Source organism: Pholcus phalangioides, unplaced genomic scaffold (genome assembly GCF_987345545.1).
Source record: "Pholcus phalangioides strain wild (caught in Gottingen) unplaced genomic scaffold, Ppha-v1.0 ptg000017l_1, whole genome shotgun sequence".
Classification (NCBI taxonomy): domain Eukaryota; kingdom Metazoa; phylum Arthropoda; class Arachnida; order Araneae; family Pholcidae; genus Pholcus; species Pholcus phalangioides.
In genome coordinates, this window is record NW_028301610.1 from 36,203,487 (window position 1) to 36,227,727 (window position 24,241).

The 24,241-nt window shown below is 35.9% G+C and overlaps 1 protein-coding gene across 3 annotated transcripts in view; it reads right to left on the bottom strand.

The window, feature by feature from the left end:
• Positions 1-3,360: 3,360 nt before the first annotated feature.
• LOC149072966 (spermatogenesis-associated protein 7 homolog) overlaps positions 3,361-24,241 on the bottom strand; it is a 49,935-nt gene continuing 29,054 nt past the window's right edge. For 2 of the 3 annotated variants that reach the window (XM_089246097.1, XM_089246099.1), the window contains 5 exons: positions 12,994-13,392; positions 10,673-10,962; positions 9,829-9,906; positions 5,924-5,981; positions 3,774-4,409 (listed from right to left, as the gene is read on the bottom strand). In XM_089246097.1, coding sequence (XP_089102223.1) covers positions 4,155-4,409; positions 5,924-5,981; positions 9,829-9,906; positions 10,673-10,962; positions 12,994-13,392 — 1,080 coding nt within the window. In that variant the 3' untranslated portion in view covers positions 3,774-4,154. Of the gene's footprint in view, positions 3,417-3,773; positions 4,410-5,923; positions 5,982-9,828; positions 9,907-10,672; positions 10,963-12,993; positions 13,393-24,241 lie in introns of those variants that run through there. The other variant, XM_089246098.1, reaches the window with a different exon arrangement.

A 24,241-nucleotide genomic window follows, 5' to 3' on the forward strand; every position in this document is an offset into this window, starting at 1 on the left:
TTATAATCACTGCATTACAAGCAATACAGCACTATTTCCAGTGCACCACAATAAGTAATACAGCACAAAAAATACACAATGAAATTCATCAACACGAATTCCAAAATCAACGCTATTGATTTCTCCATGAAGGCATTTGTCTAATGCCCAGCCCTGGGTACCTGGACCCTGTGTATTGGGAGTACTGGTGATATATACATACCTCCCAGTACATAAAACTTTGTCCTGATGGGTCAAACAGTTCCTGATATGTTCAGGAGTTAAACGAAAACTTGACCCAAAAATTTAACAGACTTCCTTAACATAAAATCATCACTAATTTCCGTTGCATAGAAACAGGCCCTTTTTGAGTTTGTGATTTTATATTATAGAGTAGATAAATAAATAATAAAATATCTTGTCTCTAACTGGATCTGCTTTATTTTGGCATTTATCAGCTCAGCAATCAAAAAAAAAATTCTTGAAAATGGGTGACAATTTCTAGAAGGATTAGTGATTTTCCACTGTGGCAGTTTTGGAAAATTTTAAGAACTGCCTAAATAGTTAACAAATGAAAATTTTGGTTTTAGCTTATTCGTTAAATCAGGGGGTTCGACTTGTAATAGCTTATCAGAGACCCAAGACATTTCTCAACACAGGAAAGATGAAAATTGTTTTTAGTAGGTGAATTAAAAGTTAAATTAGCCAAAAAGTAGTGTGTCCATTTTTCAATGTTGCTGAACAGTGCATTGATTTGGCCTATTTTTCTCCCATTCAGCTGAAATATATTTTTTACCTGATCAGCCATATTGCTATGAATAGCAAAAACGCCAGCAGGAATCCTCAATCTGGTGTAATATAAATAAAGATTAATTAAAAGAACTGTCTAGAAAATATTTTATAAGAATGGTAGTTTGGAAATATGATCTCTATGAACGAAGATAATTCGTTCTGGATTCATGTTTATCAGCCGAAATGCAATTATGCACAGGTTTCTAAGGGAAATTGTTTAATTTGTTCCAAGTACTCCAAAAACTAAAATTTTATTTTTTAAACACTAATAAATGCTATAAAAGAGGCAAAAACTGATCCAAAGCAAAAATGAACAGCTTCAAAATTGGATAAATTAGAATTTGCAGAAAGATGAGATGAAGATCTATATTTTACACTATGTACACAATTCAATCGGGTTCGTAAGTGTCCCCCATACATTTGATTTGATCAGTTCGTTTCTGTGTCTTGTACATGCAAATAGACAGGATAAGGTCTTAGAAAGTCTTGGCCTCATTCAGTTTGATGCTAAAAGTATTGCACTGGAAAAATTTAAGTGTAGGCTCCTTTTATATAAAAATTTCTCAGCTTAATTTTTTTTACGTGAAATTATTCAAATATTTTCTGAAAGAGAAGTAGAGGTAAATCTAGAAAAAGATTCCAAGGTGAACATGAATTAATCAGGCTTGTATTCTGGTGATGATTGACAAAAATTCAGCTCACTATATGGCAGTGTCATGCATCCAAATCAACAGAAATCTTTATTAGCCAAATCCATATTTGTTAGTAGAGGTTTCACTGTACAAAAGACAAGTTTTTTGAAATGATTAAAACTGGGTTTTATAATTTACATGTGCAAAACATTGTACTGAATATATAGAACAATATACAGGGTGCATAGCAAACACGGGTATGGCATTTCACTGACGAACTGTTGATCCTAGAGGTATACTTCCAATTAGAAAAAGTTTCTGTATAAGGTGTAGTACTCAGATATGTCATTTATGTTTCAAGGGGTTGTGTAGTTATTAAAATAAATGCCCTGTTTCTCCTGATGCCAACAAAAACAAATCCATGTTTCTAAGTGCAGTATTTACAAAGATATTCAAATTCGAGAAATGGGGGAAATTTGGGAAAAAACAGCGTTAAATGCAGGTAAAACGGGTTTTCCACATTTAGAGCTGTTTTTGCCCCAACTTTCCTGTTTTTTTAATTTGAATATCTTAGTGAATACTGCATTTAGAAACATGAATTTTTTTTTTTTTGGCATCAGGAGAGACAGGGCAACAAATTTCTAATTGGGTTTTGGGACACACGTGGACAGTATAAAAAAGTTAATTTTTTATTTCGATAACTCTACAACCCCTTGAAACATGGATGACATATCTGAGTACTGCACGTTATTTGGAAACTTTTTCTAATTGGAAGTATACCTCTAGGAGCAACGGTTCACCAGTAAAATGCCATACCCGTGTTTACTATGAACCCTGTATAATAGAACAATATACAGTCTATGTTCATTTTTACGAATCCATATGGATGTAAGAAATTAGTTCATAAATGGGAAAAATGTTTAAAGGAACAGTATATTGTGTAGGTGGTATTAGAATATTCGTTAGTAAAAATGTGCGGTTTTTGTTAAAATCGAGCGTCAACTGTATAGAACTAAAAATAGCAATTCATATATGAAATGAATTCTTACTGATGGTTACCCACATTCATGTTTTTAATATCTATTAGTACTATAGTACTCTAAAGCCCTGTTTATACAGGGAAGATTGCTGACACATTTAAGGTTATTGAAATTGACAAATTTTTCCTCTTAGGGATAAAAAGGGTAAGAAAAATTACACCTTTATTTTCAGTAGATTCATCAGGGGGATCATGCTTCCTTTCCCATAATCCTTTACACAGTGAATTTAGAAAAACTAGTGTTGTGTGAATGGGTTTTAACAATTTTTCCTCTGTTGCTGGTAAAATACTGGCTTTTCTTATTTCCCCCATGTATTTATTGTTAACCCCCAACAATTAATTAGCTTACATTAATTTTTGTTCAGTGTGTTCATATACAGTCAGACCCACTTATAACAAAATCGGAAAAAAGTGAAAATATAAGTTTTACGTGAACTTTGTTACATCTGTACAGGCTTGATAAGCAATATGAAATTGACAGGAAATGGAAACACTTCATAGTATGTGAAAATTTTTTGTCCGACTGTGTACTTTTATATATATTTTTTAGTATTCCTGTAATGTTATGGTCTGCTTTTTTGCATGAATATATTAATTCATGGCTCAAGAGGGTCCTAAAAAAATATCAACTTCTGGGTTCCAGCCATGGCTGCTAAATATGCTTCTGAAATCAGTGCCATTACAGAAGGATGATTTAAATACATAAAAAGCAAAGAGAAAGTCTAGCATTTTTTTTTTTTTTTGATTTTGAGCTCAGACAGCCTTATTATTTTTAACTGAATGAAACCAGAAAGATCCAAACTCCTGTTGGGAGAAAAATTGATAGCACACAGCACGATTGAAGATATATAATACAGAGAAAAAAATGATTAGTGCAAAATATAAAAGAGCTCAACTTGTCTCTTTAAGGCAGTACTTCTCAAACTTTAGTCACCCATGGCTCATTTGCCCAATTCATGGTTCATCTGCAGCTCCTAGAAATATTGTTTAGGAGATATTTTCACTTTTAAAAGAACCACTGCAAATCATAAAAAGGCACACAAATCAATAGAAATGAATTACCAATCGGGTTAGATAATACAATTGAACGACCGACGTTAGTTGACCCAAAATTGCAAAAAGGAACCATAGCATGTTGGGTTCCTTTTTGCAATTTTGGCTCAACTAACGTCGGTCGTCAATTGTAACAAATCAATATCTCCAGATCATCACAATGCTCCTAGGAGCTGCAATGCACACTTTAAAAAACACTGCTTTAAGGGTTAATAAAATTTTGTAATAGACCAAGGTTGAGTGCATTCCACAAAGAAAAAAAAGATAGTTGAAAAATTCCAGTGATTTGTAATTTATTGAAACTATTTTACAGTTACATAGATATTATGGTAATGTGATAAAAAAACTTCCATAATTTCAAAAAATCATTTTTAAATTACAATTTCTCAAGAATGAAAAATAAAAATAAACTGTCATTTTTTGGTATTTATCCCCCCCCCCTTCCCGAATACTACAGAAAATACACAAAAGTTGAGATATAATAGGAACTTCAAATACATGTTGTTGGTTGTAAAATAGAAATTTCTGTCAAGAATTAATCTGAAGTGATACAATGTAACATATCAGAGCTAGTTTTCTTTTCAATAGTATTTGTCTTTTTAAATTTAGTGTTACAATACATACATTTGAAACATCTGAAAAATCATTAATATCCATAATCAGGAGTCTTTCTCATAGGATCTTTCAATATTTTCAGTGTTTATAGATGTATTTTCAAAATCTTCATCATTTTCCACTGGGTCCATGTTCATTCCTTCTAACATGCCTTCTATGCCTGTGATATTTCCTGAAGACGAGCAATTTAAATTTTCTGTTGTGGATTCAAAGTTTGGCAATGTGATTGGGTGTTCTGAATCATCACTGCAGACTTTCAATCCATCAATTATTTGATCCAACAACTTTTTCAAATGTGTCTGAAAAGAAATGAAGCATTTTGAAACATAAAAATTAGAAGGAAAAGCAAAATTTCAATAAAAATTCACAAAAAGGGAAAAATTGAGAATCCTGGTGTAATAATTTAGATTTGTCTAAATGTAAGACACACCCAAACCAACTTTCTTCATCATAGAATACATGGTCAAATCAGAATAGTGAAGGCATTAGATGGCTCTTTCCTGCCAGTGTAAAAAAACACAATCATCAATAATAAAATACGACTATTACATGGGACATGAAAAAAAAATGATATTCACAAGAATTGCTTAAAAGAGTGACTGTCAAGTCAATCGTAGTGCATGCTTCACAGCATTGGCAGAATAAATCATGTACATGTTCAAAAGCTACAAATTTTACTACTAAACTACAATGCACATGACATACATTCCTCTGAATCTTTTTAATAAATTTAAGAATGCAGGAAGATGAGCAATTTTTTGTTGTCCAACAGAAACTCCCCTTTTTCAACAAAGAGAAACTAGTTTTAGCCTTGAATGACATGCCAAGTAAATGCAAAAGATCTTGCGTACACTAAATATTTAAACTCTATGTGTTTTCATCAAGTTAGGGTCATAACTAGGGCTTTTACAGTGAGAGGGGAGCAGTAAAACAGAGTTACTTCTCTCCTGATAAAACTCCATAGCTCTATTACAGTGTTGTTGTTTTCTTTCAATGTTTTGAGAAGTAAAAATCTTCTCTCCCCTACCTAGTTCCAGCCCTGCCCAAAGTTGAGCAGTACAAAGTTAAGGAAATGTCATCCAAAAGTTATTGATAGATTCAGAGCACCAATGGTACTATTTTATTTTGTAAAATTCGTCAAAGTCGCAGCACAAAAGCCATTTAATGTGCAGCAGGATTGCAATTCAGCTAGACAAAAAAAAATCAGTGATACTGTAGAAATGACATATTTGCTTTATTTGAGAAGGCTTCTTCAAATATTGCTCCATCTGATCATTTTTATGAATTTTCAAAAGGTATTTGTAAAATGTGGTAGTTCTTTCAAATATCGCTTTAAAGAAACTAAATTGCAACAGTTTTTGAACATTTCAAAATGCATCTCAAAATTCAGTGCAATTCTAGAAGAAGAAGAATTATTTATTAAGTAAGCTTGGCTACTGTATGCATGAAGTAGCCAAAATCAAAAATCATTTGAAACTTTTTAATCAGGTGAATTGATATATTTGCTGTTATTTTTTTGACTGAATAAGATGAGAGGTAATAACTGAAAAAGAAGAGATGAAATAATGAAGAAAATTATTAGGTAGTATATTTAAGGAGTCATATTTCTGTGTTTTTAGGTCATAAAAATCTGTGCCCTCTATTTATCTGCCTTTTCATCTGTCACCTTGCCTGATGTGATCTGATTATTTTTATTTCTAAGCAAACATAACAAGAAATATATTGAAATTTGATTCACAATTTCATCACAAACAAAAAGGCATATAAAAATATTTCTGGATCAAGAACAGCTGTGAGTGAAAATCAAACTCACCTCATTGCTGTCTGTAGGATAAAACTGAATGTGAAAATCAAATGATCGTCGGATAGCTCTGTAATAAAGAAAAAGACACTTAAATTATTTAATTTTGTTATATTAACCACGCACACACATAATTATGCACATGCACAAAACATAAGCACACACAATATGTGTCTTTCTAAAACATTGAGAAAACTTGTCACAGTGTGTTTTTTTTTGCATGAAAATCAATTTTTATACTGACAAAGAAATTTAATAAGAGTCTCAAGCTAAGGGGCTTTCACGAGTTTTGACTCAATGTCTTGTTAACACTAGTAGCTCATACCATCAGGGTATATTATATGAAATTGAACAGAAGAAAATCATGCCAAACTGCATGTATTGGAGAAACATCAAGTCAATGCTCAAACTCATAACAGGGTTCGTAGCCTGTGAGAGACTTACTAATTCAACAATGGCCACAAAAACCCAATCAGTTTCAAAGAAATTGAATTTAGACATTCTATTGATGTTTGAAATAGGCAAAAAAGACATTTTGCCTGAATTTCCGGGATCTAATAAATCCTAATGAAAAATATATACAAACCCCTGGTGCTTTAAGATGCAGTTCAAGATCACTGATAAATTTTGCTAATGTGATCATTCCTGTGCCAGTCACTTGTGTCAATCAATGATCAGCAATTAAAAATGTAAACATCTTCATATAAAGTCAGCCCGTATTTGCTGGGTTATGTTCCGGGGGTAACCCCAGATATGGAAAATCTGCAAATAACTGAAACCAGTTTTTTTTGTATATCTTGTTTATTGAATATCATGAGAAGAGCAGGGTGAGGCAGAGGTAGATATGAATGTAAAAGAGGGTGCAGCAATTGTTGACGATGTTTTCTTAAAGAACAAAGTGATTTCTGTTTGCGGTTTCTTCTTCATATCATCAAATATGTTGACAAGGCTTCCTCTACCAATTTTTATACATGTGAAGAATGTACCATAGAGGGATCTATGTCACAAAAATAGTCTATTGTTGATTTGAACTTGTGAAGCCCTTCCGCTATGGTACTTATGGTCAACTTGTCTTCTACTTCTTTATTTGATCTTCTTCATCTGGTACTGTTTCAGGAGTAGTTGGGTGTATTAATTCCTCCTCGGTCAATGCCTCTGAATTTGTATTAATTAGCTGTTCTACTTCTCCTATATCCATTTCATTGAACTCTTCTCCACCCACCTGTTTCGCTATCGTGACAATGCCTTTTATAATCTCTTCAGTTGACTCTATAGAAATGATTGTGTTTTGGAGCGCATATTGTGCCCGAAGGTTAATCCAACCTGAGTTGACTATTTCTCTTTTAAGAGCTGCCACAGCTCTAGTGATGACAGTAATGGCATTAGTTATAGTGTAATTCTTCCATACCTTCAAGACATTTTCTGAATTTGTAACTTCTTCTATTGTGTGCACAATCATCTCCATTGAGTGACGTGTATAGTGAGCCTTAAATGCTTGCATTAACTCCTGATCAAGGGACTGAAAGATAGATGTTGTATTAGGAGGCATTGGCATATGCCAAGGGGGGGGGGTTGGAACCCCAAGCCAAGATTATAGTGTTATTTTGCAGGAAAAAACGTAAACCCCCCTCCTCGAGAAGGAAAAAAAATTGAAACCCCCCCCCCCCCCACTTGAGAAAATTCTGTGTACGCCTATGTTAAGAGGCATATAGAGGGCTTCCACACCATTCGCTTTGAACTAATTGACATTTGGGTGTCCAGGAGCATTATCCAGTATCAAAAGAACTTTGAATGGCATGTCTTCACTCTCAAGGTACCTCCTGACTTACGGAAAGAAACACTGTTTAAACCAATCCAGGAAAATTGTTTTTGTTGTCCAAGCCTTTTTATTGTTCATCCAAAATGCTGTGTGGAAGCTTTGACTTATCCTTTCTCTTCAATGCTTGCAGATTCAGAGGTTTAAAAAAGACTGTTTGCTTTATCATGTACCCATACCCATTTGCACAAAACAACATACTAAATCTATCTTTACTTGCCTTAAAACCAGGGGCTCGCTTTTTTTCTTGGGTGACAAATGTTCTTTGCAGCATTTTCTTCCAAGATAATGCAGTTTCATCAGCATTAAACACTTGCTAAGGTGCATAACCCTTCTCTTCAATAATATTTTGCAAAGTTTTTGCAACAAGGAGACAGCTAGAAAATTTCCAGAGGCTTGAACGCAGTGATTTTTGCATTGCGTAATCTGAATTGTTTCCTAAACCTATGAAACCAACCTTTACTTGCATAAAATGCTGATGAAATAGATGTTTCCCCAGCCCCTTCCTTTATAGAAGAGTAAAATTTTTCCACCTTTTTCTGCTATAATATGACGATCAATTGGAATACCTTTTTTGTAGTAGTCTTGTACCCACAAAAACAGCATTTTCTGTATGAGAAACACATCGATGCTGTAGGCAATGCAAAGTTTTTGTTGCCACAGGTGCAGCTACAGCCATGGCTGATCGAATTTCAGAAATTCCTTTTTCTTAATATATCTCACCATAGATTCGTTGGTTCCATAACGGAGTGCCACAGCAGCAACTGACTTACTTTCGCTAAGCAAAGTCAATATATCAATTTTTCTTGTATAGCTTTCACCTTTTTTTTTGTCTTTTCAAAGCATTATCAGTAGCACTAGAAAAATGAGCCATCCCAAACACGCACAACTCAAATTTAACAAACAAAACATGTGAATGACGAATGCTGTGTGTTGCCAAAATTTTTTTACCAATAAAGGAAAAAGAAACCATGAGGATGGGGATGCCGACTGTACAGTGGAATCTGAGTTAAAAGACATCCACATGAGAGCAGTCTTAATTATAGGTATTCTTGTTCAGAGGTAAATGACTTCTTATTCAAAGGTACATGGATCCAGACATTTGTCTGTGAATAGAGGTGTCCCTTAAACAGAGGTTTGACTGTACTCTGCATTATATAAGATTGTTTTCAGGATATCGGAAGAAAGGCTATGGGTTGTTTTTTTTTACTGAAATTTAAAACATATCTTACAAACTCAATTCTAATACATATGCATTTCATAACAGTAATTCTCACAATCTTGGCAGCAATTGATGGTCTAATTAAAAAAAATTGTTGTTAATAAAGAGATTATAATTTAAAATGCTGAAACTTTTATATTTTCATTTATTCAAAGAAATCGAGTTGCAGAACAATGTTGCAATTTGATGTCCCAGACTCGCACAAAAATAAGAGGTGATAGTACATGTCAAGACAAGTAATTTTTCCAAAGAAACCCAGGGAAGTTGACCAGATTCATTTTTCCAAAGAAATTCTGGGAAAGCAGTCAAACTTAATTATAATGACATCAAATATTCCATGAAATTTTGATGTTATAACCAAGGTGTTGTTGTTATAACCAAAGTTTGTGCTTTATAAGACCTTTTTTTTACTAAAAATATCATCAGATGCAATCAAATACTGTGCATGAAGTTCTTAAATAATTATGAGAGATGAGCTATATGTCATATTTCTAAAATATTTGACCGGGAAAAATACAGAAAATTAAGTTAATTAATACGTGACATCACTGATTCTCACAACACGTTGCAAACCTCTCATATGCAGAACACTGAAAAATAGTATTTTAAATTTGTATACTTAAAAATATGTGCAGATTTAGAGAGTATATGAGAGGCCAGTGAGACTGAGATTAAGAATATAAATGTGAACCAATATTTTTTAGATTTATGCAAAATTTTATAATTCTGAAGAGACTCTTTCACAGCTATATGGAGATATTTACTCTCATCAAATAATTTCTTCATCCAAAATTGGTTCAGCCCCTCCTTTATTTTGGATAAGGGGGTCTTCTATATTACATTTGAATTTTATAGCACAGCATTCAATCAGAATTTTACCTGTCTGTGTATATGCCACTGCGTAAGATATCTTCAGTAACATCACATAGAAATTTCAAGCATTTCTCTTCTTCACTGCTATAAAAAAATGTTTTAAAAGAATAAAATTGCACATTTTGGGGGTAATCAGCATTCATACAAATTATTAGGCAGGGTGCACACTGGACTTATACAACAAGCAATATGATCTGCAATATGAACGAAATCGACCAAGATTGGTTAAAACATGAAATCAGCACCAATGTTTCATGTTTTTAATCAATCCGCGCCGATTTTGTTTGTGTTACAGATTATATTGCTTGTCAGCAGTATCGGTTCAGAGTGCACCCTGCCTTAAAGTATTCATGTAAGAAAAAAATATGCATTATGACTCAGGGAAAGGGCATCATTTGTGATTCTGAAAAAAAAAAATGTCAACTCTGAACATGGAATCTTGTTGATTTGTCCACAAGCAAAAGACACGCATTATACCAGCAATAGCAAACTCATATGCAGAAAAGGATAAAGGCACCTAGGTACTTATATTGGATGTTGGCATATTCAATAATATTCTATGAATATACAGACTGTATTCTGTGAATCAAAACAAGTTTACATGAATATTTTTAAGCATCATTTTAATGATAAATTCATAACCATTTTCATATTCAAAATTCAAAACAAGTTTAGAAATTATGACTCCAATTATATTGCATGGGCTGATAAAAACCTTTAAAGTGCAAGCTTAAGCTTGCAGGCCACCAATTTGCGACCTATGTATATGTATCTCAATTTATAAGATACTTATCAAAATTTAGCGAAGACTGGAAAAAAGAACTAATTTTTGTTTAAACAAAAATATTACCTTTTTTCAGTGTGTGAAGAATTAAGATGAGTTATGGTTTGAAAAAAATTACAATGTAGTTTCTGATTGGATACAGAATTTCTTGTGCCAGTGTGATTCTCATGCCCCAATTTTATGGATGTCTTTGGCACTTTTTCCAAAAAAAATTCTTGGGACTCATCATTGTGATGTGCAGGTAAATTTTCTGGGATTGAGTTGACTTCTTCATCTCCTTCAAAAACTTCACTTTCGTTATTATAGACACTGCTATGGCTGCTGCTACGTTCCTCTTCATCATCACTTTCAAATGTCTTTTGGAAAAAATGTAATTCAATACACATCTCTAACTTCCATAACATACACTAATGTTTGATATAGGTTAAGCAATACAATTTTACTTGATTAAAAGATTCTGACAGTTTCGCTACTATAAATAAGTAATAAAACTCAACATTTTACTCACATGAATGACAAACATCTTCAGGAGACACTAATCAAGTAATTAATCACTAAAAATTTTGAGTTGATAATACAGGTAATATAAAAGTTGTAACTCATATAGTCAACCCCAAGATGCTTATTGAAATTTTTAATTTTTTCTTCATTTATCCCTTTAAGCATCATTGATGAGATATGTTGCCTCCTTGTATCTCCTCTCTCTTATTTTAGCATTGACAAGCAAAGATATTTTGTAAATCTGATTTCTCAATGGAGCACTTCCCCCTGTTGTTTGTGCTTGCTGAAAATCGGAAGAAAGCCTACTTCATTGAAAAAGATATGGCATTTTGAAGGGAGTTCAGAGATTTCTGCTGTGCCATTTAAAGGGCTTACAAAGAATTGAAAAACACACAAGCTAATTTTTTTAACATGAAAAAGATTACTTTTCTTCAGTGCATTGAAGAATCAAGATGAATTATGGTATGAAAAAAATTACTGTAGTTTTTGATTTGATACAGCTTTGTTCTGCTTGTGGCACAAAACATCTTCAGGAGATGGTGATCAAGTGATTGATCCCATGACCACTGTCTCCTGAAGATGCTTTCTAAAAACTGATTCTGCAAAAAAAGTTTTAAAAGCAAGTACATGTATTTACTCCAGTATTTATAAAACAGTTTTATAAGCAAAGTACAAGGCGATTATAATTAAAATTCCCGTACTCGGAACTTCGGATAAGCAGTTTTTCTCAAAAACTGCTTATCCGAATGCAGCCAAATTTTTAGGATATCTTAATGAGACCATGGGAAGAGAGATTTATGAAATAGAAACAGTGGTTCAATTTTTTTGATCACCAGGTGAAAAAGTGGCTTTTTTTTAATTGCATTTTACATTTTCCCATGATCCACTTACAGCCTATATACTAAGTTTCAATGGAATAAGTCTATCAGAACAACCTGTTAGGGAGCTAGCTTCTGACTCTGCAGGTCTGGGTTTGGGCATGGATGTCTACTAACACACTAATAAATTCCCTGGACAGATCGTAAAGATCTCTTGGGAATACATGGTGATCACATTATAAAAAAAAACAAAAAAAAACAGGCGCTATAAATGTCTGAGTAGTTTCAGTATGCCTATAATCGAATGTTAAACTAATGCCTCGCAATATAATGATATACTCCCTCTACCCCAAAATGTTTTTTTTTCTTGGTATGCAGAGTATAATTATATGGAGATTTCACTGTATTTTGAATGGTATATACTTATTTATTGAGGCATATTGCAATACAGAAAATACAGGTCCATGCATGAAAAATAAAAACTATAAATTACAAGTAATGCTATGAACTTCCATTATAATAGAATAGAAAGATGGGATTTTCACATATGGAACAAACAATACAATCCCCTTTTTTGTCCTCAGATTTGCATAACTTGTACATAGCCAATCACACACACAATCAGATGCATAATTCAATACATGCCCATCAAATTATCATCTAAATTTCACCCAATAAAATTTGTAAATATCCTCATTATTTGTAAAATTGCATCTTATGCTTAACTTTTGGAAAGCAAATTATACTGGACTATTTGAGAATCACATTGCCAATAATTTGACTGTCAGGGTTTCAGCTTGTTAGCATTTCTGCTGGCGGGGATCCTGACCCAAATAACATATGTTGCTGTGTCAGTATAATTATAGTAAATTTAGCACACAAAATTCATAATTCATGCTATTGTTTTATGAAAATGTTTAAAATTGAAATTGTAGGATCCAGTGTTACAAACAGTGATATATCATAACAATCCCAAGACTAAAATTGTACAAATACTCAAAATGAAAAAAAAAATACATAAAAATGTGAATCGTTAATCTTACAATTGAAAAATACAAGTATACTCACATCACACGAATTCAAACTATTGGATTTTCTTTGCTTCCGAGGATGGTTGTAACATCTCATGTTCAACAATTTTGATTGAGTGGAATTTTTGGCAAGTATTCGGGGAGAAAAAGACCTCTTTTCAGGAGTAAAACATTTTCTATGCCAATCTAGCAAATCCCCTTTAACTACTTTACCAGATCGCATACTACTGGATAATGATGTTTGGCTACCAGAAAATCTATCTCTCACTACTGATGGTCTATAATTCTTTGAAACAGAATCATGAAATTCACCTTGAGCAACTGCCTCTAGATACCAAGTTATTTTATCAGCTACTTTGCTTTCATAGGATGGCATTGGAAATCCAGCCTGTATACTTTTATTAAGCGAAAGTGAATGATTGTCAGTATTTTCAACCTGAAGCAAAAGGTTCAAAAATTAATTTCTGAAAATAAAGAGATTTAAAGATACAAATAAAATTAATACACTGAATAGAAAATACATGCGACCTATTCCTACTTAATCAGATAATCCATAAACAAATACCTTCTTTATAGGAATAAAATCCACTGAAAAAAATTGCTCCTACAGAGACGTTAAAGTTTCTCGCTTACTAGAGTAGTTTTAGCAATTTTTCCTTAGATAATGCAATAAAAAGGTTGGTCACTTCTATGTTATATATCCCAAACAGTAGGAAGATGAATGTGGGAAAATAACTTCAAGTTTGTTTGATCAATTAAAAGTGTTATATGCAATCAAAAAGGGGAAAATGCAAACTGAAATTACACAAGAGTACAGCATTTTTCAAATTCATTAAAAAAAATGCTGATGCAATTAAAGAAGAATAGATCAAAATGTGAAACAGACAGAAAACAGATAAGAAACCATTATTTTGACTATGTCAAGCAAATTGTACTAACAATTTCATGCTCAAAAGGAAACAATAAATGTTGTCATGATCAGTAGCATACACTGGGTTTTCTCAAAAGAGAGGGAAGAGTTCATCATTTTTTCTTCCAAAGAGGGAGGGAGGGGTATTTTTTTACTGCAAAAACAATATAACCATGCTCTCTCAATGAAATGGGTTGACCCACAGCCAATGGCTATGATCATGTAAAACTGTAGAAGTTGTTAAAAAAAAATTTCCAAACAGTAAAACTTTTTCTCGTTAGAAAAAACAGATGTTTAATAGAGGCACCAAAGGAACAATATGATGTTTCAGACACTGCAAAAAGAATACGGTCCAGTGGAAGATACAGTTCATGATGAATGACTCCATAAAACACTTTATATCCAAATTTCTCTCAGTAGGTTCAATATAATTCAGGGAACATTTTTAATCCTTGTCCAAAATGGGGCTGTTGCTTGGGGTAGTGAAGATTGATGGATTCAAGAAAAACATAAATCACATAACACTTTTAAGCATGAATAAAACAAGGAATGGGCAGAATCCTATGTGTTTAAAATATTTATAAAAAAAACTACCTACTTCTTAAATTCATACCAGTACTCTTGGATGACAAGAAACATTTTAAAAAATTAGCTGACTGAAAAAATTAGACTTGGACATAAAGTAAACAGATAGAAAATTATTTTCTTCATGGACAATGTCAAATGAAGTTATAATTTTCAATTTATATTTTCATTTCATCATGATGTTCAATTCATTCCAGAAACTCACCAGAAATGCCTACTTCTTATTCAAGCTAATGCATGGGGTTCCCTCTGATGATGACCTTTGCATTTGGTTCAGCAGCAAATTTTATTCACATACAGTGGAACTTTAGTTAATGAGTGTTTTGGTATACAAGCAAAAATTTTGAGTATATTTTGACTTGATTGGCGAGAGATGAGTCACATTACAAGCAAAGATTTTATGCTTTGTTTAAGCGATGACAACTAAGCCAATGTTTTTTTTTTCTTCTACTTGCCTAGTAAGGGATTGTGCGTTATTTCCAGCAAATAGAACAAATCTTATCCTCCAAAAAGATTTGGAAGAACCAATTCTACATCATGCACTGCTTCAAGAACATTGATAAAGCCTGAGATGGGGTCACCAAGAGAACCCCCTCCCCCCGAGTCTGCTTGGAGAAAACTGCAAGCTGATTGCATTATTGAATGTGATTTTGAGGGGTTAGCTCAAGAACAGAAGCCACTATTTGTCAAACAGTGCCATCTTAATACATGGGCCCACCCAGGCATGGCCTGGGGCCTCAAGATGAGATTTAATTAAAATTTTCTATACTAAGCATGTTAAGTGGTAGGAAAGCATTTCTAGCCAGGCTGGGGGCCTAAGAAAATCCACTTTGCCCAGGGGTCCATGATGCTCTTAAGATGACCCTGTTGTCGAAGAGATTGTGTTGTTGGGTAAGATCATGGGATATCGGAGGTGAATGAGGACAACATTTGCAAACTAGTGAAAAAATATGGTCTGAGTTGACCAAAGACAAATTGATGAACCTCTATTTTGTGCAACAGTAGGAGCTTATGGACATAATCTCATCTCAGGACAAAAAAAGAAATGAGAAATATCTTTTTATTGATGCTTCAAAAACCCTGCCCCATTACACTTTTGTGAGATGAATTTTGGATTGAATCTCTTGGTTCAAATAAGATTATAGAAATTTGTAAAATGTTGGGTAGATGTGATCAAAATTTTTTAGAAAAGAACCCAAATAAAGCTGTAGCGGGGCGGCAGCAGGAGCAGTGGCATAGCCAGGGGGAAGCAGGGATAGCAATTGCTCCCCCCAATCAAACTTTTGACTACATTGGCGCCTGATGTCTTAAATGATCTTTGAACTCCAAATAGTTTGATAATTTTTTTTTCATTTTCTGAAATGAAATTAACTAAAATGATGAGTGAGAACAAACAAAAAAAGAAAAAAATCTTTATTTATATATGCATGCACCTCTTGTAATTTCACAGTGATTGCGTTTGCACTATTCATTTGAAAGAAGAATAAAGAGAAAAAGTGGAGGTTTTTATTATCATTTTTGAAAATTGCTCTCAAGCTCTTGAAATGAAAGCATGTTCAGAGCATCTCCTGTTCCCGCCTTTATCATAATCTTGCCCGCTTCTTGTTGTAATTTTTTTTTGCCTGCTATTGGTAGAGCTCCTAGAATTACCTTCTATAGGTGTCCCAGTTCTGAGGATATGGCGTTCACCAAATGCTCATTCTGTTGTGAAAGGTTACAGAGAGCTTTGATTAAGGCACTTGCTGAAGAAATTATGTGCCTATTGTGGAGAGACCACTGAACTTATGAAGTAATGGGTAGAATTTAAGCTCCAAGATGTATCCCCTTTTCTTTGGGTGCTTTAGGTAGAGCTTGAGCTCCTAGAAATACCACTTTATGTATAAGAGAATTGGCTAGATTTAGAGTGCCTAGAAATGCCACGTTACATGTAGGTGGCTTGGCAATAGCTATTAGCTTATGTATTGGGCAGTGTCAAAGACTAGGAAAAGGTAGAAAACAGCTCTGAGCTTTAGAGCCATAGAAAACCCAAGAAAAAACACAAAAGGGGTTCTGGAAGACTTATTCTTAAAGGTGGGTGAAATAAAAGATCTAATCTTGGGTCAAAGTCAAAATGGCTCAAAATGGCTCGTCAGCAATAATAAATCCCAGTGGAAATTGTTGACGTAATCCTAAGTCCAATTCCAAATGTTTGATGCCATAAGTGTTAATTTTAGAACCATTCTCTGCGTACAGTATGAAGACCAGAAATCAAAATCCTGATATTTGCTATTAACTACAAATAAACTACTGTTGACGTAGCATGATGTGCATCAGCCGCTGCCGAAACAGACACACTCATCAGTTTTCAGACCACTGGCAAGGACTAATGCATTTTTTGTGAAATGCTTATGGTATCAGCATAGTGGTTGGCTGAAATAAGTTTTCTTTGGTTCCCAACTTCGAAGCGTTAATACGAGCTGATCTGCCCATCAAAAAGTCTAACCACAGAGAGCAACAGGCCTACAAATGGTACAAATATTCAATCAATACACTTCATTCAGAAATTACAGTCATCATATAGGAAATTACAGTCATCTATATTGCACGGCAATATATTATACTATATTCTACGTTGATAATGCATAATTTTGTATTGAAAATGAGACTTTCTCAGAATCATTCTTTTTTTTTCATAGTGTAGTTTCTCTTTTCTTTGGATCACTGTTTTTCTCATCATTATGCATATACAGCGGTGTGCTGAATAGGAGAAATTATTCCCTGGAAAAAGTTATGATTGGTGTGTTTGTTTACTCATGTGACATGTATATCTCCTTCCAATTAATTCATTGTTTCTTAAACTTTTGGTACCCGTGACTCCCTTGACTTTGTCATCGTTTATCCGCAGTTCCCTAGAATAATTTAAAAAAGAATCACTTTAAAGAACTGAAGGGGCATGTATCAATACACTAACGTGTTGTGACGCCCCTCAAAAAATAGTTGGTGATGAACCTAGGAGCCATGAGCGCCATATACACTTTGAGGATCACTGCAATAATCTGTTGAATATTTCTGAAATAAAATAATACAAATGCCCTATATATATATATATATACTCATCGCTTTTTAAAGCAGAATTCCAGGCGTTGTTTTTTATTGCTCACAACACATTGGTGATTTATGCAAGACCGTCTTGCGAGCATCAAAGGGATTTTTCTGAGGCCCCTACCTGTTCAGAATGTTTTTGCTTTGATCAAAGTTGCACAATGTCTGTGTTCATTTGTGATTTTCTTCATTCTCTTTGTTTTCGCGTTACTAGTTGTGCGTTACTCCTCATTTGCATGCTTAGTGATTTGAGAGCTATATATAATCACGTCCGTGCTTCAAATCGGCCTTCAGTCTCATGTAGCGCTAGAATCGCTAATCATCCGAACAACTCGGCTGGTCCGATGTTCCCGTCAGTTGCTCTCCAAGAATGTCGCTCAGGGATGTCTGCTGGTGTCCGTTCTCGATCTTAATGCCTTCGTAGATCTTGCCGACTGTGATCTGGCGTTGGTTGGCATGGTCAATAGCAGTGATCTGATAGTTTCCTCGTATGACGCTGCAATCTGATGCTACCCTTTCGTCACGACGTCCACTATCGGACTCTACCGCTTGAACGCCGAAATCCCTGTGTAGCGTGCGATGTCCGGGATCTAATGACGCCCCTTCGTCAACGCCCTGGGTTCGTCGAGATATCTGTTAACTGGACTCCATCACTTGATCGCTGAATACCTTGTGTGGTTCTACCGGTGTTCGTGATCTAATATCGCCTCATCAACGCCCTAGGTTCGTCACGATATCCGTCATCTGACTTCTACTGCTTGATCAGTGAAGACCAAGTGTGGTTCTGTCGACGTCCGTGATCCGATTCCACCGCCTCATCGACGCCTTGGGTTCGTCGCCGAACTCTCAGTGTGATTCTACTGACACCTGTGGTTGAGCATCGTTTCTTGAAGACCATAGCTGAGTGTCACTTCCGCCCTAGTTGCTTCACCATAAGTATACTTTGCAATTTTCCTACTAGTGAAGGGTTTGCCCTTGAATTGATGTCTTAACTAATGTTTTAATTTGTAATAATAGAATTAAATAGTTGTTCGAACCTGTTTTGTTCATTGGCAGATAAAGACATACGTTGCATATCACAAGTGAGCTGATGATTTTTTGCTTCCGCCCACACATTTGTTATGGAATTGCGGATAATATTCTCCCCTAAAGTCTTCACTTCACCCGGAAAATTTTAACCATAAAAATAAATTTTTACGTAACAAAACTAGATGTAGCATTGTAGCCATATGTACGTGCACTTGAAGTTTGTTTTTTTTCAAATTCTGCTTGGGGAAAACTGGGCTGATTTAAATTATTGAACGGCGACTTTGAAAGGCTAGCTCATGAACAGGAGCCACTTGTTGAAGAGATTGTGTGATTGGGGAAGACCATGGACTTGGGGTGCATGAGGATGGCATTCAAGACCTAGTGGTGAAAAATGTCTAGGAGTGGACAATAGATGAAGTGATGGATCTCTTGTTCATGCACCAGTAAGAGTTTATGGATGGTATCTCATTCATCTGAAGAATAGAGAAGTAAGGAGACGTCCCTCTCACATTAAATGAGATTAGAGAGATGTGTAAAATGTGGGAATCTGTGCAAAACTCTAGAAAAAAACCACCCAAATAAAGCTGTAGCAGTGTGCGAGCAATGAATCTGTTCCACGAACACTACAATTTCCCATTTCCTAGAAATCCTAAAAAGGAGGCAAAAGCAAGTATTGGATAAGATAAACCATGTACAGACGTTTGAGAGATATTGGTCTATATGCTCGCAGGCCTGTCAGATGTATTCCGCTCACGGCAACTCACTGTCGGCAGCGATTAGCCTGGAGTAGAGAACATGCAATGTGGACATCGTCACAGTGGGCTTGTGTAATGTTTTTCGACGAGTCCAGGTTTAGCTTGCAATCTGATTCATGTCAGACTTTCATATGGAGAACACCAGGTACTCGTTAACACCAAGACAACATCATTGAACGACACCGTTACGGTGGTGCAGCATTGCTCGTTTGGGGTGGAATTATACTGGGTTTCAGAACAGATCTGCATGTTCAAATCGGAACCACGAAAGCCCAAATTTATCGGGGCATCATTCTGGAACAACATGTACGTTTGTTTAGGGGTGCCATGGGTGCAGAATTTGTGTTTATGGATGACAACGCCATCCTCACCAAGCAAACATCGTAAACGAATGCCTTGAATCTGAGGATATAAGAGCCGCAAAATGGAACAAAAATACTTTGCTTACATTGAGTTACATTTTCACTCCTTAACAAAGCAATAGCTTCTGTCAAAGACAGCAGGGCCGAAACCAGCGGGAGGGCAATTTTCATCCTTAAACCCTTCCTTCAACATTACGAGGGAGGGAGCCAAAATGCGTGCTTGCCTCAACTGACCAGGCATCTAGTTGCGACCCTGCAATACAGGAAACCCACAGATCAAGTGTTTTGACCGACCTGCCAACCCAGGCCCCTGTATCTTATAAGTTGGGGCACAGGAAAAATATTTTTTTTTGGGGAGGCCCTTATGTATAGTGTTCTTTGAGGTAGAGGGGAGGGTCCCGTAACTATGATACAAAAACCCCATTTGCAGCATACCGCCTCCCCATTTTGCAGCAGGTTCCCTAGGCTGTAATCCTTAGCGGGCGCCAGGACAAATATTTTTCACGGGCCCCTTTATAGTGAATTACAAGGTGAAGAAACAAAATGAATAAAAATCATTCCAGGCCCCTGGGCTGAAGTCCTGTCATACCTGCCTCTTTTTTTGTGGGGGGGGGGGTGGCGGTGGCATGGTCACAAAGTAGTAGTTGTCAAATTTCAAGTGTCCGAGTGTGAATTCACAATTTTTATCGCTGGGCAATGGGACCAAATATATTGCCAAGTGGCTTTTTTTTACAGTAAACACAGTGTATAGTTTGACAGTCGTTCTCAGGTACTAATGTAGCCCTGCCCCAGAGTTCCGAGGACACTGGAAAATTGGAGAAAATAATTTTACAGAGCTGTAAAGCTGTTTTTGCACCGGGCCACAAAATACTTAAGCCCATCCCTGGCCACGAGGCTTCAGACCTCAAATTTTTAATGCTGTGCATAGATTGTTTCATACAGGGATCAAAGCCATTATCGACCTTCTATATCAGTAGCTCATCTGGAAAGAGAATTGGAAAAGGACTGCAGACTATGGTACAAAACATAACATGCACTATTTGTCAAAAATCTAAGGTGCAGAGAGATGTGAAATCTTCTCTCGGTGAGTATACTTTGCCTCTTGCTAGATTTCTCCATGTACATCTAGATGTGGTCGGTCCTTTGCCACCTTTCAATGACAATAGATATATTTTAACTACTACTACTAAACCATACATGTACCTCGTCCATATTCCTCTGCGGAACCTGTAACGAATTGGTGCATGTTGGAACGTGCGTGTATGTGTAGTGAAACCTGACGTGAAGTTTGTTTCTGTGTAATGCTTGTTATGTGTAGTGTGCTGCCATGTACCACCACTTTTTTCTAACTATGAGGGAGGTATATTTTAACTATCATTGATTGTTTTAGTCGATGGCCTGATGCATTTCTAATGAAAGGTCAATCTGCTGACATTATTGCCAGTACCTTCTACAATGGCTAGGTAACCCATTATGGGGCGCAAGTTTCTGGGAACATTTGCTACCAGCAGTGCCATCTTAACACATGGGACCACCTGGGCACGGCCCAGGGCCTAAAGAAACGAGGGGCCTCAGAAAAATGAAAACTAGTTACATTTGAGAATTTTCCAGGTAGAGCTTCAAAAAAATCACTTGGCGTGGGGGCCCATTATGCTCTTAAGATGGCTCTGGCTACCAGGACAACCTCCTACAATCTAAAGGCCAATGGTATGGTTGAACATTTTCACCAACAGTTGAAGACAGTCATTCATGCGCCATAGTGGAGAAAAATGTAGTGAACTGCTTCCTACCATCCCCTCATGGGTATTCGTGCCAGAGTGAAGACAGACATGCACACCTCACCAGTCGAAATGGTATGCAACAGAATGTTTTTCTTGCCTTTCAAATTCTTCCGGAATTCTCTCACTGACCTGCCTCAGCAAACCAACTTCTTGGAGATCTTGCGAAACATAATCTGCAATCTCAGACCTGTTCCAGCATCCAGGCATTCATCAAGGGATTTATATATATAAATATATTTGTCTAGAAAGAACTTGCTGAAGCAGATCATGTCTTTGTGCGAAAAGCTGTGTGCCGTCCACTTCAGCAGACATACATGGGCCCACACGTGTGTGCCAAAAAGATGAAAAATTCTTCATTCTCGATCTCAACAGGAAAAAGGACATAGTATCCATAGACCACCTCAAGCCAGCATTCCTGCCAAGTGCTCCTGCTTCTGTGGATGAAAAATCAAGTGTTCTAGTTTCTTTATGTGAAGAATCTACTGGTCCGGTTGACCACTATACGACATGATATGGCCATTGTTCTCGCCCTGTTGTCATAGAAGAAGATAGATTTGGAAGTCTGGGGGGTCACTGTCGTTATTGGCTGGGGAGCACGATGATGTCAATTCATATATACACATATACATTAGATCAGTCGACTCCACCTTTGACGCTGGAATGCCCCCCTCCCCTCAGGAGGAGTACTTGTTGCTGAAACTGTTGCAATATTAACTATGTTTTACATATATATTTTTCGCAATGGTTGTGCATGTTAATTGTAATTAAATGTTCATATGTGTAGTGTGACCATGCCCAAAACAAATATAAATAGCATACTGTACAGCATATGTTGCTTTTAGTAGATTTCAACTTCGTTTGATTTTTTATCTGATTATGTTTGGTTGTTCTTAACCTTTTTGTACCAATGTTTAGTGTTGAGATTAACCTAATAAATTGATTGTTGGCATTCTACGTCTGTACTTGTATTGATGTTATTCCTGATCATTAAATGACGCTTCGCTTAAATAAGCCAAAGTTGTATTGTTTCCTATCTAGATTTAGCATTATTTTTAGTATGTCTTGACCTCAATTAGTGTTGTGTAGGGGTTATGATGGAATATTTCCCTAGTCTGGGGGGGGGATAGTGGCTGATAGTTTTGAGTGTAAGAGTTGTTTGGAGGGGGTAAAGTTTGAGCTCCAGGTCGAAGTGTTACAGGAGAGAGTTAGAATTTTGGAGACCCCAGGAATAACAGTCACCTATTTACAAAGAATTAATCTCCATCAAAATTCTATGGTTAGGTTAGGGAACTGGGGAACAGGGTTTATAGGGACTTCCAGCATTTTTGGTGCTGCTGTCTTCTGGGGGGGGGGAAGAATATAAGCGATGTTTAAAATGTTCTTAATAGGCAAAAGGTCCCTCAACAGATAATCACGTAGGTGGGAACAAATCACAAAGAAGTGAATATTAGTAAGTCTCTGTCTCAATACCGGGACTTACTATCATCCACTTGGGAGGAAGGTTCAGATGTGGCAGTGATTCCAAGGGGTAGTAGGGCATTTACGAGTAGGATCCAACATTTCCACTTGGTCCTGAAGGACATTTGCTCTACACTTGGGGTTACGTTTTTAGAGCTTCCTGGTTCCACTGATAGGTGACTTTGTTGGAATGGGATTCACCTTAATAGGTGGGGTATAGGAGGTTTACAATAGTCTTAAGTCAGGTGTTTTTACTCCCAGATAAACAGGAATGTGGATTAAATAATGATAATAATAATAATAATAGTGTAGAAGTGGAACTACCCAATTTTGACTTGGATAGCTTCTCGATTGACACTAAATCACAGGGCAAATTAAAATGTGCGCTAATAAATGTCAGGAGTTTGGGTAATAAGAAAGATTATTCAGAAACTATGATAGCTGTGGAAGGCCTAGACCTTGTAGCCATTAGAGAATCTCGGGCAATTCAATTACCTGAGTATCGATTGGGAGAACCTATCAGCTAGGGATCAATATGAGAGATTTTCTTAAGTTGATACTTGATAATTTCTTATATCAACAGTTATATGAAGCTACTAGGAATACTTCTATTTTGGATTCGATTCTCACTAGTTCCTAGGATCTTGTTAAACATTTTTAGGTTGGAGACAACTTTCCTTCTAGTGATCATTGGGTTATTAATTTCTTTTATAACTTCTTCGCGGATAAACCAAACAATAAAAGAATAGTTCCTTGTTTTCAAAGAACCAACAACTTCAAACTTTTGAGGGAAGGATTGGGGTTAATTTTCAAAGATCAATTGGTACCAATGTGGGTGTGGTAAGTCAGTGGGAGGAATTCAGAACAAAATTCTCCTCTGTTTTGCATGATTTTATATGATTTGTTCGTAAAAAGCATTTGTTCATAGCACCTCCCTCTGGTTCACAGATAATTTTTATCTTGAAAAGAGAAGGTCATTCAGAAAGTATAAAAGTGGAACAGGTGACCTGTCAACATTTACTGAAAAAAAGAAGAGCATTGAAGAGGGTGGTCAGGGAAAGTAAAAAGAAAGTTGAATCTCTAAGCTGGCGAATAACATTGGTGCTCTGACCCAAAATCATTTTTCAAGCATGCCAACAATGGATGTAAGGGACCTGTTGGCTCCCTCTCAATAGAAGGATCTAGGATAGAGAGCAATGTAGGCATGTGTAGCACTTTCAATGACTTTTTGCAGGACCGCCCTTACCAGACGTGAAGCCCAGTGCAAAAATAATAGCAGGGTCAGAGGCATCTGGATAATTTCAGGGACGACTTCAGCCCCAAA